General features: G+C 43.7%; 1 protein-coding gene across 1 annotated transcript; it reads right to left on the bottom strand.

Annotated features, from left to right (window-relative positions):
* Positions 1–972: 972 nt before the first annotated feature.
* LOC120025920 (hypermethylated in cancer 2 protein-like) lies at positions 973–13,886 on the bottom strand. The gene is made up of 3 exons (XM_038970641.1): positions 13,802–13,886; positions 8,179–8,407; positions 973–7,974 (listed from the first exon to the last, which is right to left on the bottom strand). Exons 2-3 carry the CDS (start codon positions 8,395–8,397, stop codon positions 6,520–6,522), a joined length of 1,674 nt encoding a protein of 557 aa, XP_038826569.1. The 5' UTR covers positions 8,398–8,407; positions 13,802–13,886; the 3' UTR covers positions 973–6,519.
* Between the last annotated feature and the right edge of the window lie 972 nt (positions 13,887–14,858).

Genomic DNA, 14,858 nt, shown 5'->3' with positions numbered 1-14,858 from the left:
TTAGTGGACTAAAATGGCCCACTGTTTTCGTCACTTTGACAATAACTAAACTAAAACATAATTTAAATAACAAAAAATGTAACTAAGACTTCATTGTATTTTAGTCAAAATGACTAAGACTAAACTAAATCTAAAAATAAAAAGAGCACCAAAATGAACACTGGCTCGGGCCTTAACTGCCCCTTTCTGGAATCAGCAACCCCAGTCCACCTTCAACCTGCAGCCTGCCCCTCCAAAATGCAAATCCCTTCACGTCCACCCTCAGATTGAAATGCATCTAATTATGTATCCCTGCCTGCTGCCATATTTGGGCGCGGTGGCCATGAAAGGAGGACATAGGGAGGGAGGAGGGAGGGGGTTGAATAAAAATGCAGTCTATTGTGTTGAACCTTGACCCCTTTCAGGGTCAACTGGCATGTGACACCAGGAGGGGAGGGGCTTTACATGGGCCCCACATTATCAACCGCCCCCCCAGGGGCTCGGGTGTGTGTTTAAGTGTGTTGGGGGAGCAAGTGGGGTGCACAGGTTACCGCATACAGACAAACACAGGCAGGCTATGACCAATAGGACTGCTGTGCTTCCCACTGAAAATGTATAATGAAGCTTTGGAGTGTACTACTACCTTCAGACCAATTCTCCAACTCTAATCCTCACCGTTGTGATAACTGAACTAGGAGGGGGGGGGGGGGGGGGGGGGGGGGCAGAGAGAGAGAGACAGGAGTCAGTCTGTTGAAGGAAAGCCTATTTGACTTGGGCACAATAGACCGTCCTACAGATGGTAGACGTTGCCCCATGCCCCTCCCCACACACGACTCTTCAACCATGCCCAACTGGAACAGCACCCCCCCCCCCCCCCAGTCTGAACCCATCCCCTCCCCCTCTCCTCACCCCCATAATATCCACCAGTGACCAAAGAAAAATCCCCCCCGACACACCACACAAAAAAACTAAAGAATCATTCAGTTCTTTCTCATCAAGTTTAATTAAAATATTGTTATTAGATTACATTCACATATCTGTACATTAAGACTGTAGGTTGACCAGTGGATTCTGAACTTTGGAGTTGTCTGCAAGCATGTTCAATTAAGACAGAAAATATAATTGAACAAATATTTTGTAGAACAGAGAAACTTGTTCTACAAAAACAGACATAAGTAAAATGAATACATAGATGCAGCTGGGACATGGTTTTAGCCCAGTAGTCTTAGGAATTACATTGCTTTTGGGTGGATTCATTAGTGGCTTGGTTTGGATTTGTAGTGGCATGTGTAACTACTACGTACATATTAAAGCTGCCATAGACACCTTTGGTTTTCTGAGAGAGATTAAACAAGTATCTCTGTAATAGTAATAATACCAGCCTTCAACAGAAGTTGCTTTGGAAAAAAACGATGCTTTCTGTAGGATACAATACATAATGTCTACCACGAGTTGGGGGTCCCATTCCAATGGTTAAACTAGCATATAAAACAGATGACATGACAATAAACACAGATTACATTCTCAAAAAAAAACACAAAAAAAAACACAGGAAAACACAGCACAGTAAAAACATGTCATCTTTGTATTCTTCTTGCTTTGGGATAAAAGTGGTATAAAACATATCAAACGCCTCAGGAGCAGTACATTCAATTCCTCCCGTCTCCAGTGTCTTGGGCTGGGAGCTTGATGTGGTTCATGGCTAATACAGGTTTTAAAAGGGACATTTCACCAAAGATATCATACGATGGCACTCACAGCGTAGTCGTCAAGTTGTTTGGGGTTAACTTAGCCCAGACCTGCCAACCTTGAAGAATCTTTATGAGTTACACTTCAGCGAGACAGCGACGCCCCTGGACCCCACGACGGCGCGTGTGCGACACCGCGCTCAGTTCCTATACAAATGTACCATTTTTTTTTTGCCTGATAATGACGTTGGCAGAAGACTGCCTCAGTACGAATGGTAGGCTATAGACTCATGGGTGCTTGGTTTTGGCTAAGAAGTTCAATTTACAAATCAGGGTTCTCCCTAGGATTTTCTGACAAAAAGGTGTTAATGTAGGCCTACGGTCAGGTAGGGGGGGAGGTGACCCCATCTGAAAGTTGGAGCGTTTAGCTTTTTTGAAAAACTGCAATTTTCTGAATTAAATGATATCAATACAATGTAGCCAACGCAGTAGTTGATCCTGAATGAATTTTGAGTGGTTCTCAATTACTTTGTAACATTTCTAATAGGTTAAATTTAGGGGTAATGATTATTCTATTAGCTGTATTTATATGGATAGTATAGTGAAAATGTAAGTTAGCTTCTTAGTTTTTTTGGGGGGGGTGTGGGGGGGCGACAAATTCTGAATAGGCCTAGTTAAATTACTAGATGCAATGTAGTAGACCTAGTCTACTCTAAATGGAATAATCATGGAACACCTGAACAAGGCCTATATATTTTTATTTTATTTAACTAGGCAAGTCAGTTAAGAACAACTTCTTATTTACAATGAACAGTGGGTTAACTGTCTTGTTCAGGGGCAGAACGACTGATTTTTACCTTGTCAGCTCGGGGATTCGACCCAGCAACCTTTCGGTTACTGGCCCAACGCTCGAACCACTAGGCTACCTGCCACCCCTATATGAGCTTGTTTCAGATCTCCATCCTTGACTTAATCAACCTTCCCTCTCAGTTTAGGTCTACCATTCATTCAATATGCCTTGTCGTCATTGGTGAACTGACTAGGAGGCTATTAATCACATCATTAGCAGCCTAGGACAGATTGAGAACTGATGAATTAACAGTCCTAAATCTTTAAAAGTACAAAAAAACTGAAGTATTAGCAGAACAGCTTGCTTTGCCATGTCTGTTTTAATCCACGCTGCGACACACACTGAATGAACTAAGCTAGCGCAACAACGCTCGTTTCCTTGCTAGTCAATCCGCTCGCGTTCAGCAGCAGAGACGTTGATGGTGCAGTTATTTAACATGTTTTTTTCTGGATGAGCAGTAACAAAGTAGCAAAGCCCATGACTATCATCCACTGAGTTATCATAAAGAGGTTTAAAACAGGATCCAACTAATAAATACATCCATGAATAATCAATAGACATCAACACTGTAAGTTTCTGCAACAACTTACTAAACAGAGGGACAGCAACAGATAAACAGAACAATCTATCTGGACAAAGGGTTTGTTGACCAAATGCATGCTGATATAACATTCAAGAACTAAAATAGTCAAATTGATATTTGAACACCTCGATCATTCATCGCGCAGTTATTTGAAAGATAATCACCACCCTCTCCCTGTAAAAAATCTCTTGTGTAGGAAGCTAGTGTTTATGCTTTCAGCACAGACATTTGACAGTGCACAGTTTGACAACACAACGAACACTCCCTGAAGATATGAGTCAGAAGTATCCCTGTCACAGCTCAAACATGTTTCTCACTGCTCTCTTTCATTTGAGTTGTCGACATATTACATTCTAAATGCCTCGACCAAAACAACCAGAGAGAGTGTTGATATGGACTGTATAGATGCCAGACCCTGACAGCAATGGTTCCTGAGTTGAGGAGTAATGTACATGTTTCTGGTGTAAAAATGACTTTTTTCAACAATTGAGCGATAAACATGGGGGAAAGAGGATTTAAATACTAGTCCAAAACAAAGTAATACAACAGTCTTAGATTTTTGGTCTGAAATTACATGTATGTAGTCCTCCTGAGGACAGAGTAAAGATAATGTAAGACCATAAAGTGAGGTTGGTCCAATCAACATTGATAATTCCAACCACATGGCTGTTTGTGTGGAACTAGGAGTGGACTATACCGTAGACATAATAACATGGGTTCAACTTCACTTTGACATTGAAAAACTTTGGTTGTTAAGTTTGTTTTTGTATTCATTCTCTTTGGATTTCAATATACAATCTCGTCTCAGTTTCAGCTCTGTCATACACTAGTAATACACTGTCCAGAAAGCTATGCTCTCCTCACAGCATTAAAGACATGCTCTGGAACTTTGGCTAAGTGTTTTTTAAACCTCCAGCTTTGGGCTGGATGTGTCAATATGTAGTTCATACATGCATAATCTATGAGCAGAATTACTATTTTACCTCAATTTGCCACGGAATCCCTAGTTTGAAAGCGACTGTTTTTCTGGAAACTGTTCCATTTTCCCTACATTTTCTCCCATGTGGGCCAGCCCGCTTGCAATTCGAGTTCTAGCCAATGAGCTTCAGCCCCTCGCCATTTGAGTGACAGCTAGCAAGATGCACACACAGCAGAGCAAGAGAGCAATGGCGTGGTGAACATATCTGCACATACAGTGACGTAGTAAGCATTTTTCAGGGACCACTTTTGGCTCGTGAGCATGACTTTCAGAACTACTTGCTAAAAAGTATACAAAAGTACCGGAGAATCTCTTTAAGAGATAGGAGGAACTTGTTGAAAACCAAAAGCAAACTTAATACAGGGATACTGGCCACCTGTCTCAGTAGACCAACACTTTAAAGAAAAAAACACTACCGACAAAACACAACAGTACCATCAGAGTATGATGCCTCAAAGAAAATATCCCCACCCCTCCCAGGCCCAAAGTACAAATACCCAGTTTAAACATTCACAAAAGCGTAGCAATAAGTTCTCAAAACATTTAACCCCCCAAGTTTGGCTTTTTCAAGACTTCACATAAAATACAAACTCTGACCTATAAACCAACAGTAAAGTAAACATCATTGCATTAAGAATACCCCTGATCATTTTCTAATAACGGCAAGTTTCAAACAGGCTGTATATGTGGAGTTGAAAATGTATTATTATATACACAGAGGATAGGCGGACTAACCTGTTCCATCTAGCTGGAGAACTTAGTATTACTACTGACTGTTAGCCAGTCATGCCTGGGGTCCAGTATGTGTCTTATAATGAGGTAGTAGAGGCATTGAGGTCACACATTGACCAGCGAGAGACAGCTACAGCAGCCTGGAGGCACAGAACTGACACCCTGGGAGGACTAGTTTGGTTGGATGCTAAAAGCTATCATCAAAACACATTTGAGCCACCTGGGATGGGAAGGAAGGAGTCTTTGGCAGATGGCGAGGTGTGGTGTGTTGACCCTGAGATGGCCAGTACATCTGGCTGGCTGGCTGGCTCTATGTGGATTTTATGATGGGGTTCTGAGGGTGAAGTAATGGCTGGTATTAGTAAGATGGGGTTCTGAGGGTGAAGTAATGGCTGGTATTAGTAAGATGGGGTTCCGAGGGTGACGTAATGGCTGGTATTAGTAAGATGGGGTTCCGAGGGTGAAGTAATGGCTGGTATTAGTAAGATGGGGTTCCGAGGGTGACGTAATGGCTGGTATAAGTAAGATGGGGTTCCGAGGGTGACGTAATGGTTGGTATTAGTAAGATGGGGTTCCGAGGGTGACGTAATGGTTGGTATTAGTAAGATTGGGTTCCGAGGGTGAAGTAATGGTTGGTATTAGTAAGATGGGGTTCTGAGGGTGAAGTAATGGTTGGTATTAGTAAGATGGGGTTCTGAGGGTGAAGTAATGGCTGGTATAAGTAAGATGGGGTTCCGAGGGTGACGTAATGGTTGGTATTAGTAAGATGGGGTTCTGAGGGTGAAGTAATGGCTGGTATTAGTAAGATGGGGTTCCGAGGGTGACGTAATGGTTGGTATTAGTAAGATGGGGTTCTGAGGGTGACGTAATGGTTGGTATTAGTAAGATGGGGTTCTGAGGGTGAAGTAATCGTGGTATAAGTAAAATTGGGTTCCGAGGGTGACGTAATGGTTGGTATTAGTAAGATGGGGTTCTGAGGGTGAAGTAATGGTTGGTATAAGTAAAATTGGGTTCCGAGGGTGACGTAATGGTTGGTATTAGTAAGATGGGGTTGAGGCAAGTCAGAGGAACAGTTGTCATGGGTGAGGCTATGGGCGATGGTTGATATGAGGTTGAGGTACGGGCGATGGTTGATATGAGGTTGAGGTAAGGGCGATGGTTGATATGAGGTTGAGGTATGGGTGATATGAGGTTGAGGTATGGGTGATGGTTGATATGAGGTTGAGATATGGGTGATGGTTGTTATGAGGTCGAGGTATGGGTGATGGTTGTTATGAGGTCGAGGTATGGGTGATGGTTGTTATGAGGTTGAGGTATGGGTGATGGTTGTTAAGAAGGTTGAGGTATGGGTGATGGTTGTTATGAGGTCGAGGTATGGGTGATGGTTGTTATGAGGTCGAGGTATGGGTGATGGTTGTTATGAGGTTGAGGTATGGGTGATGGTTGTTAAGAAGGTTGAGGTATGGGTGATGGTTGTTATGAGGTTGAGATAAAGGAGCAGAGTTACTCAGGAGGAGTGGTTATAAAGGTGGGGTCATTCATTTCAAGGTGAGTTTCTAAAGTTGAGGTAGAACCCAGGTGTGTTTACAAGGGTGAGGAGGTACTATGGGTAACAGCAACACCAGATAGTTATTTGAAGATGAGGCAGACAGCCTAATAGAGTCCAGATAGCTGTGGTCCAGCTGCAGTAACCATGGTGAAGTGTCCTCTATGGGGGCGAGGTGTGCATCTTTAGATGGCTGAGGAGGTTGCGTTGCTGGGTGAACTTTCCGCCACACAGCTGGCACTCGTAGGGCTTCTCCCCCGAGTGGACCCGCATGTGCTCGGCGAGACGGTACTGGCGTGTGAAGCGCATGCCGCACTCCTCGCAGGCGAAGGGCTTGAGGCCCAGGTGGCTCCTCATGTGGCGGGTCATGGTGCCTCGCTGGGTGAACAACTTGCCACAGATGTTACAGGGGAACGGCCGGTTCAGCCAATGGCTCTTCTCGTGTTCCCGTAGCGACACCGCGTCCTTGCAACTCTTACTGCAGACGGTGCAGCAATGCCGAGGTTCGTCAGCGCCAGGCTCCAACCCCCGTGATGCATAGACGTTCGGGTCTGCGTCCGGGTCTTCGTCCTTCTGATATCCACCACCCTCCTCTTCTTCCTCCTCTTCTTCGAGGTAGATTTCATCCTGGGTGTGTGTGTCGACGTGGGCGTTAAGCTGCTCGGAGCTGGGGAAGCCTTTCCCACAGGGGATGCAGACGTATAGATTGTCCCCTACACCTGGCTCAAACCCTGGCTGGGGCTGACGGTAGATATAGTTGGTGTTCCCATTTCTCTTCCCTCCTCCTCCCTCACTCCCACTGTGCCCACTCTCTTCACTCTGGTCTTGGCCATTCTCCTCTCCATTCACCTCTCCATCCTCCAGCTCTGAGGTCACTCTATCCCTTCTGACCAGCTTCTCGTGCCCTGGTGCCCCTGGTTTCTTCACTAGGCCCTTGGACAGTGCCTTGCCCGTCTCTCCCAGGTTGGTGTCCTCTCTGTGGGGTCGAGGTCTCTTGCAAGGGGCCCTAGGCAAGAGGTCTGTGGAGGTATTTGGAGGCTGCCTCTGGTTCTCCCTAGGCTCTGCCGTGGTGGGAGGAGTGGGAGAAACAGATGAGGAGTGGGGGGAGGAGCTTTGGGGGAGACTGCTGGGGGACACTTCCTCTGTGGCGGTGCTTCCTGATGGACTCCTCTTGGACAGGTCCAGTCCTAGAGCCAGCCCATTAACCCTAATTCCTCCAGAGGGGCTGAGGGAAGCACACCGCGAGCCCGAAATAAACACCTCCTCCTCAGAGAGATCCTCTCTCAGCCTCCCCTCCTGGCCCCATCTCTGGTTCCTCAGGTTGCCCTTCCTGGACCCTGAGTGGTTGTTATGGTGCTGGTGGTTGGGGGTTGCTATGAGGGGGGTGGAGGAGAGGCGGAGGGGGCCAGGGGTGTGTCCATTGGGGGTTGGGGAGGTGGAGGTGGTCAACTTGTCGGAGCTGGAGGGGGTCTGTCCGTTGTGTTTGAGCTTCCTGCGACAGAGAGCAGCTAGTTCGGTCAGCTGGAGGTAGGAGGCGGCGGTCAGGAGGGACGAGACACTGTGTTCACTGACGGAGTCAGAACTGGACAGACGACCTGTATAGATGAAGTCCAATACCTAGAGGAGAGGGGGGGTAGCGAGGGAAATATTTATATTGTCCCAATGAGCAATCTGTTTCACAGCATATCAGAATACAGATACAACAGCTGAGCTTTCAACGATTGATGTGGAATCTAAATTGATGAATGACAGAGTCCAACGCAAATATATCTGTGTATATGTGCCTACGGTCAGTGAGATGCTGCCTGTCAGGTGACCCACCTGTCTGAAGACGGAGGGGCTGACCATCTCCGTGTCCAGGTTGATCAGGTTATCGTGGGGGACCAGCGACTTGAAGTAGACGCTGCTGGCCGCCAGGACGTTCTTATGGGCGCGGAACAGCGCATTCTCCACCACGATGATGACATCACACAGGTACCCTTTGGCTCGCTGCTGGTTGAGCTGCAGCAACAGCTGCTTGAAATGGTTCTGCTGCTCCATCTCACACACACTTTGGTTAACACACATGGGAGGGAAGAGGAAATAGGGAGAGGTCAGTTACCCCGTTCTGAGAACTCAAAGAATCCAACCACTGATATTCCTAGACTAATTTAAAGTCCTGCAGGCCCAAATGTGTTCCTGAAATTCTTGCAATGCCCAGGATCGCCCACAAATGGCCACATACATAACACCTCTCTGCTCTCCCTGCAACCATCACAGTGGTTTCTTCACATAAGCCCAAACAACATACTAGCAAGCGGAGAAAGTTAAGCCTTCAAATTGCCAACGTGATAAACTAACCACCAACCCACCCTAGAATACCAACAAATATCAGAAACCTGGTAAAAATATACGAATGAGCCCCACCCTGGTGCGTTGTAGCTCCTCAGGCAGCATTAGATTCTGAGGAATGAGATCTATCCGTCTGTTCATTATCAAAGCATGCAGCCATACACATATACATACATACACACCAGTGCACCTACACATCATGATGTGGGCCAAAAGTTCCATCCCACCGGAACAGACTGAAATTCCAGGCATTTCAAAGGCATTATTCTTTTCACAATTTCAGAGTGCTATTTTGACCTCAGTGTGGAAATATCTTTTTTTTTTAAATTTTAAACAGGAAATAACTGCACTGGCCTTTTAACGAATCACAAACCAAATGATCAGTAAAAACATTAACTAACTGATAAATCTGCCTTCACTTCTGTGAACCTTCCTCCCTCATACGGGATAAAATATCATAAAGATGTGGGTTTTTGGTAACAGAATGACAAGACACTAGGCAATATTTCTTAAACTTACAGAAGGAAAATCATTTCTGGAAAACTAAATATGAATATTAGTTGGCAGGGGTCTTGACGTCAACATTATTGTGTTTTGATGTATTGGTAATACCTTGTAAATATTTTTCTGCTAGATGTTTTCTAAGACCCTTTTCCCATCAGTTTGGCCAGAAATCAAAGCCTTAATAATACATTTTTAGGATGGACATACATACACACACACATACATATATTAACATATATATAATATATACACACATTTGTACACATACATACACTACTGTTCAAAAGTTTGGGGTCACTTAGAAAAGCAAATTTTTTGCCCATTAAGATAACAGAAAATTGAAACAGAAATACAGTGTAGACATTGTTAATGTTGTAAACGACTATTGCAGCTGGAAACGGCTGATTTTTTAATGGAATATCTACATAGGCCCATTATCAGCAACCATCACTACTGTGTTCCAATGGCACGTTGTGTTAACTAACCCAGTTTATCATTTTAAAAGGCTAATTGATCATTAGAAAACCCTTTTGCATTTATGTTAGCACAGCTGAAAACTTTTGTGCTGATTAAGGAAGCAATAAAACTGGCCTTCTTTAGACTAGTTGAGTATCTGGCGCATCATCATTCGTGGGTTCGATTACAGGCTCAAAATGTGCAGAAACAAAGAACTTTCTTCTGAAACTCATCAGTCTATTCTTGATCTGAGAAATGATGGCTATTCCATGCGAGAAATTGCCAAGAAATTGAAGATCTCGTACAACGCTGTGTACTACTCCCTTCACAGAACAGTGCAAACTGGCTCTAACCAGAAGAGAAAGAGGAGTGGGAGGCCCCGGTGCACAACTGAGCAAGAGGACAAGTACATTAGAGTGTCTAGTTTGAGAAACAGACGCCTCAAGTCCTCAACTGGCAGCTTCATTAAATAGTACCCGCAAAATACCAGTCTCAACGTCAACAGTGAAGAGGCGACTCCGGGATGTTGGCCTTCTAGGCAGAGTTCCTCTGTCCAGTGTCTGTGTTATTTTGCCCATCTTGATCTTTTATTTTTATTGGCCAGTCTGAGATATGGCTTTTTATTTACAACTCCGCCTAGAAGGCCAGCATCCCGGAGTCGCCTCTTCACTGTTGACGTTGAGACTGGTGTTTTGCGGGTACTATTTAATGAAGCTGCCAGTGTGTTGTTAGTGTGATGCGAAGGGAAGTGCAGGCAACACCTTGAAAATGAAGATTAAGAATACATTTAATGAGGAGCAACGTCTTTCTCCCACCTTGTGGACAAAAAAATGCTAATAATCATGTTTATTAAATAGACGTGTACACATAAAATGTACAACGTTTTGGATGCATTATTATAGTCATCCACTTCGTCACATATGCGTTATTTGATACTAGCACCAGTAGGAGATTGTTTTTCGAATAAAAAAAAAAAAAGGATGTGTATTGGACACGAACCCACACAAAAAGTTTCAGAGCATACTGCCTTGGCAGGGGACACTACCTGTACCAACTAAATTGAAGTGATAGGTCCATTCTATGAATTCTATTTCTATGATTGAAATGACACCCACCCTTCATTTTCTTTTGGATTGGACCAATATACAGTAGTTCTAATGAAGGTACTGAGCTTCGGCACAACTTAAGACCGAACTACTCTTCAGTTCTGATCCGCCATCTCCACCAATATGTTGCCCTACATCTGTACAAGTGGCAGCACCCTGGGGTAATTTGAGCTTTTAAACCAGGAAGGTACAAAGTTAGAAATAGTACTACTGATAACAACACATCCCATCTGTCTTGCCATACATTGATGCAGTATCACACAACCCACGCCCCCCCCCCCCTAAAATACACACTGGGAAAAAAAGAGACGTTTGGGTAATCTGTCTATCTAACGACTGCACAACACACCGATGGTGATAAGATGCTGAGGGTCCTTTTATGGACCTACAGGCCCCTTCTGCCCCCCTCCTCCCCTGCCTGCTCAAAAACAACCTCATCACTTCAGATGAGAGAACCATAGACTTATATAAACAGGCTGTAACCACAGTCTGGAGGAAAGAACAGAGAGCAGGCCATATAACCAGGTGGTCTGGTTTGGAGAGGGCGCATGACCTACAGCATCAATGAGTTTGCCCTGCAAGCTTCTGATTGGCATGCCTGTTTAAGAAGACTATTACATTTCAATGTAGGTTAAGTTAACCTACATTGTTCTGTAACTGTTCTAGCCTGTGTTCTGGTTTGGCCTGTGTTCTATCCTAGCCTGTGTGTTCTAACCTGTTTTCTGTTATTTCCTGTGTTGTGAGCCTGTGTCCTGTTCGTTTGTCCAGAGTTTCATCTTGACTTCCTGGCAGAGATCACTGGCAGTAAATCACATGATCTGGTAATTTCGCTGGGTTTTAGGCATGTTATAGCAAAAGCAGCTTGGCCCTCTGGTGAAACCTGTAGAATATTGATAATCTGAGCCGGGCCACTTTATACTCTCCTTAATGCTAGTTAACTCAAACTGTTTTCTACTGGAGATTTGTTTAGACCTGAAGTCAGCCACCCTTATCCCAGAAAACTACCAGGGGTCTAATCCTAATCAGTACCCACCCAATCGATTCAACCTAACCTGAGGTTAGTCTCATCATTGAGATAAAATCTATTTTGCAAGAGAGACCTGGTCTAAGATAGCAGCAGGGTCAACGTTTAATTGCTGGGCTGAAACCCAGCAACCACGCACACACACACATGCGCACAATAGAGGTAGAGAGAGGTATTTGAAGTGAGCAACACATTGTGAGCATACATTGTTGACATTTTCTAAATATGACCAGCCTCTGATCGTCAAACTGCCTCTGTGTTAATGTTGACAGAGTTTATTATAACCAGAAACTGATGTTCAGGTTCATAGTGGTTCATGTCATGTTAATGTTATGTTCCGCTCCACCTTCGGGCCACCTGGTGAGTGAGAAGGGAGGGGGCTTGATTGCATTAATCACCGATACCTGAAATGAGACTGCCACAGGAAGTACAGCACATGGGGGATGTGTGAAACTTACTCTGTCCTCAGCCTACCCCCACTTGCACCAGCCAATAACTCGCTTTTCGTCCTTTACATACGAAGTGGAGTTTACCAATAACCTTCCTACCAGAGTGCCAATACTGAGTAGAGTTGGCCTGAGCAGATCAGGTCACAGATTAGAGAGAACCCTGTTAGCCGCAGAGTTATTAACCTGGCTCAAAACGATGTCCCCATTGTGACTCTTACTGAGCCAGGTTCACAGTGTTCCGGAAAGGCCACCCCAAGGTTAGCCCATTGCGCATGTTCCCTCCTAACTAGCTAACATAATTATTACTAAACACATGCGAACTCCTAACATAATTAGGTGTAAGAATCTTTGTATACATTGATTTTCCAGATATTATGAGAAGGGAACTTTGTTTCATCCAAGTTTGTGTTCATTCGGTTAAACCAAAAAAAGGATAGTAGGTTTTTACAGCCACAATCCTGAGTTTGTGTTTCAGACAAACAGCAGCCCTACCACTTGGTATAAAACTGAGGGATGTGGCTGAGGAAATGTAACCACAAACTCAAAGACCAAGCATAAAATGTATTTAACACCACTGTTTTAAACATACTCCCAGACATTGTTTGTTTACAGACTGAAATGGCAAAAAATAAACATTGAAGTAAAATAACCTTAGGCCTATTTTGTGTTGGGATAGGGTAAAACAGTTGTACTAGCTGATGTAAACAACCATGATGCTTTATGATATATTATTCAGGAATCAAATCATTTGGACGAATTGAAATTAAACAGTAGGAAATATTCTAAGAGATTGTGGCGGATATCAGAAAATGAATGTGAAAAACCACAATAAACAAATGAATAACAAAATCCCCATAACCGTATTTTTATTTCAGCTATTTACACTATTTTGTGGAAATTCTGATGAATTTTGGTCTAACCTACGCAGTAAAACGTCAAATCATTGCTACTGTTTATAATGTTGCAAAAGCCTGACGTTCCTCACATATTGGAGAAATATTTAAATTCAGTGCAGTAACCATTATCACACAAGCGATTCAAAACCAGTGTTTCTATCCCATGATTTAAAATATCTGATTCAATGACACAGTTGAGAGAAAGAAATAAGAGGGAAAAAAACATTAAATGGGCGATACACGTCTACCACAAAAGAGATAATGGTCTACGCGCTGAAGGGGTAGGGCGAAGGAAGGGATCCACCAATGCCTTTTATTCAATTAACCTACATTGCTACGCCTGCCCTGCATCAGATTTCAGTTCATATTTTTGTTTATTATAAGTTTATTATATCATAAAGTTATTTACCTTATTCCAAAGCTGTGAAAAACAAACCAAAGCCAGCAATCCACGGGTTAAAAGGAGTGCAGGTATAGAGGTGGTTGCCAAGCTGGTAATACTAGCTCTGACATTAGGCTACACACTGGGAGACCCCTATGGGCATATGCTACGAGCCAAATGTTAGGTGTTTCTGGTATTTCTTCAAACAACGTAGTGCAAACTCCTTGAACACGACTACACACACCAAGTTGCATCACAAAACATGCGAGGAACTAAAAAAAATAACATAGATTTACCTTAATTCATCGATGATCGCGTTTTTAATTTACCATCCTCTCTCCTACCTCACTACCCTCGGTTCGCACTCCCCCACTACTATTCTGCTCGCAGTACTGACGATGACGTCACTTTCCTATGGTAATGAGGAAACCTTCAAAATAAACGCCTGAATTTCAAAACATTGGAAGGTGGATAACTCCACACCAGGGATTGGCAGCTTTGATGGGGGTGGGGCCCACAAAAAAACGGAACTCATCATGAGGGGCCGCAGTGGCTCGTGGGTCTGCATACCGTGGGTCAGTTTTATAACTCATTTCATGCAATTCTGCACATTTTGCCATAGGGTGGATGGAAATGTTTGCAGTTTTTAATATAATAACTGATGATCAATGGGCCCCAGCCCTGTCAGTAATTCGACAATGCTAACTACAAGTTTAGATAGCTGGCCAATAGAGTAATTTACCAATCCCAAGAAATGTTGGCTGACATGGGCCAATTGAGTGACCGCTAATGGACAACCACATTTTGAAATTGCACAGTAAGTTGAGACCCCTACTGGTCTGGGGATCAACAAAAGGGGGGCATGGGCCGCCAATTGCCCACCCCTGCTTGACACTGTTTGTCAATTTCAGTTTATGTGAGAAAATAAGCATTGAATAGTGTAGGGCACCCATACTCAACTGGCGGACCGGATCCGGACCCATAACGGGGTCAAAACGGATGGGCAACAATCCTTGGTATCATGTAAACACACATAAGACATGGAATTATGTGTAGAATTGCAGGAAATTAGCTTTAAAACAGAATAAGAAAAACTGCTGCATGCAAAATGTCTAGAATTGAGTGAAAATAGCTTTAAAAATGCACAATTTTCTCTCCGAGAAACAAGAGGTGTGTGAGTGGGGGTTTGTTACTATGTTATCCATCCGAACCTTTGCCACCTAAGACATTTGTGTGACTAGACCTTCTCAAATAGCCATTGAGTACCCCTGGTATAGGGAATCATTCTACCAATCTAAATCGCTGTGAACTGTGTTGCTGTGAAATATATTTTCAATAACAAAAAATATAATT

Source organism: Salvelinus namaycush, chromosome 31, assembly GCF_016432855.1.
Source record: "Salvelinus namaycush isolate Seneca chromosome 31, SaNama_1.0, whole genome shotgun sequence".
Taxonomy (NCBI): domain Eukaryota; kingdom Metazoa; phylum Chordata; class Actinopteri; order Salmoniformes; family Salmonidae; genus Salvelinus; species Salvelinus namaycush.
This window is presented reverse-complemented; position numbering and strand designations above follow the sequence as displayed.

Coding starts and splice junctions, on each gene's coding strand:
- LOC120025920 (XM_038970641.1), bottom strand. CDS start 8,397: ATGGAGCAGCAGAACCATTTCAAGCAGCTGTTGCTGCAGCTCAACCAG. Junction 7,975..8,178: donor GCCCCTCCGTCTTCAGACAG/GTGGGTCACCTG, acceptor CCTCTCCTCTAG/GTATTGGACTTCATCTATAC.